This window comes from Carlito syrichta, unplaced genomic scaffold (genome assembly GCF_000164805.1).
Source record: "Carlito syrichta isolate Samal-C Ts95f unplaced genomic scaffold, Tarsius_syrichta-2.0.1 Scaffold109674, whole genome shotgun sequence".
Lineage (NCBI taxonomy): Eukaryota > Metazoa > Chordata > Mammalia > Primates > Tarsiidae > Carlito > Carlito syrichta.
Window position 1 is genome coordinate 113,802 of NW_007053770.1, and position 2,144 is coordinate 115,945.

Consider the following 2,144-nt stretch of genomic DNA (forward strand, 5'->3'; position numbering starts at 1 on the left):
CGGGGCCCCGCCCTGGCTGATCCTGGGGGTGGCTGGGCGGAAGGAGTTCACGCGATTGGCCCAAGGTCACCGCGGTTAAGTGGCTTAAGTGGCGGGCTGGGCCCTGCAGGGCTCCCAGGGGAACAAAGAGTTTCGTTCCCCACAAATATTTACTCACGATCCACCTGCCCAGGGCTCTTGGCAGGAGGCCGTGGGCCTCTGCTCAGCCCAGCAAGTCTCATGTCCACCTGCTCGACTGCACAGAGGACCGGCATCCACGGCACCCACCGCTGCTCCCAAGGCCTCCCCCACGACATGGGGGTGGGGGGTTGCTGTGGCCCCACCTCCCGGCTCAGGCATGCTTTTGTCTGCCCCCGTGACTTCCTCCCGTCTGTCAGCAGGAGCCAACCCCGTGCCTCTGCTGCTCAACCCCCCAAGCCCTTATGAGCCCCTGCTGTATGCAGGAGCAAGACAGGCCAGGTCCCACAAAGCTGGCATTCCCATCGCGCCGGCCATGCCCAGGTGTGTCCTTGGCGTGTCCCAGGCAAGTCCCAGCAGTCTCAGGTGTGCCCCAGGTGTGTCTCAGGGGTGTCTTGGGCGTGTCCCAAGTGGATCTCAGGTGTGTCTCAGATATGTCCCAGGTTGTCTTGGGTGTGTTCCAAGTGTGTGCCAGGTGTGTCCCAGGTGTGCCCCAAGCCTTTTCATCCTCACACACCTGTGTCTTTCTGGGCGGGGGCCTCACCTGGGTTTGGCTCTGGGGTCTCAGCTCCCTGGCCCCCGTGCCACCTGAACGGTTTCTGGACAATCCCGCTTGGCCTGGGTCCCCAGGTGAGAAGAGGAAGGAGACTCGGGGTGGATCCCTTAGACGTGTGGGTGGTCTCCCCTACAGATACCCAAGAAGCCTCGTGCTGTGGGTTTTCCTCTCTCAATTCCCGGCACCAGGTTGTTTTCCTCCCACTCGCTATTTTCTTAAAAATAAAGATGCCACACAGTAGGCAAAACCCTGAGGTGTCTCCTGGGACACCCTCACCCTCCCGGCCGCACCCCAAAAGGCCCATGGAAGTCTGGGGGTGGACGGGCCACTGGGGACAGTCCCGGCTCCGCGGGTTCCCCAGCCCCAGCCTGGGGTTTGTCCTTCTGGAGGAAGGTGCCGGCGGAGTGATCCGTCTAATCCGATCGGGCAGCTCAGCGGATTGTCTTTTTCTGGTCCTTGCTGGTCACCCCAAGGCGTCCTCCCTGACCTGGGCCGGATTTAGCTGGATGCTGTGTCAGCCCCGGGCTCCCGGGGGCTTCCCAGCTGTCCCCGGGCACCCTCGCCGCGGCCAGGGCGTCTCCTCCGTCCAGCGAGGGCCGGGACGGGCCCCAGGGCAGCGGTCAGGCCCCCCGATGGCCCCCCACGCCTGACGCGGGCAGGAAGCCGCCGCCGCTGCCGTCGCCGCCGGGATGGATTTCGGGTCCCTGGAGACCGTGGTGGCCAACTCGGCCTTCATTGCTGCCCGGGGCAGCTTCGATGGCAGCAGCACGCCGTCTGCGCGTGACAAGAAGTACCTGGCCAAGCTCAGGCTGCCACCACTGTCCAAGTGCGAGACCCTGCGCGACGGCCTCTGCCTGGACTTCCAGGACCTATGCTGCGAGCAGCCCATCGGGAAACGGCTCTTCCAGCAGTTCCTGCAGACGGACGAGCAGCACGTGCCGGCCCTGGAGCTCTGGAAGGATATCGAGGACTATGACACGGCCGACGACGACCTCCGGCCACAGAAGGTGCGGGGCATCCTGGCCGACTACCTGGAGCCCCAGGCCCGGCTCTTCTGCAGCTTCCTGGAGGAGGCGGCGGTGGCCAGGGTGAAGGCGGGCCCGGCGGCCGGCCAGGACGGGCTGTTTCAGCCGCTGCTGCAGGCCACGCTGGCGCACCTGGGCCAGGTGCCCTTCCAGGAGTACCTGGGCAGCCTGTACTTCCTGCGCTTCCTGCAGTGGAAGTGGCTGGAGGCCCAGCCCATGGGGGAGGACTGGTTCCTGGACTTCAGGGTGCTGGGCAAGGGGGGCTTCGGGGAGGTGTGGGCCTGCCAGATGAAGGCCACGGGCAAGATGTACGCCTGCAAGAAGCTCAACAAGAAGCGGCTGAAGAAGCGGAAGGGCTACCAGGTAGGCGGAGCGGGGGCGGCGCG

The 2,144-nt window shown here is 65.3% G+C and overlaps 1 protein-coding gene across 1 annotated transcript in view; it reads left to right on the forward strand.

The window, feature by feature from the left end:
* Positions 1-1,362: 1,362 nt before the first annotated feature.
* GRK1 (G protein-coupled receptor kinase 1) overlaps positions 1,363-2,144 on the forward strand; it is a gene marked incomplete at its 3' end in the record, with an annotated part of 13,087 nt that continues 12,305 nt past the window's right edge. The window contains exon 1 of the mRNA XM_008068810.1: positions 1,363-2,121. Coding sequence (XP_008067001.1) covers positions 1,423-2,121 — 699 coding nt within the window. The remainder of the gene's footprint in view (positions 2,122-2,144) is intronic.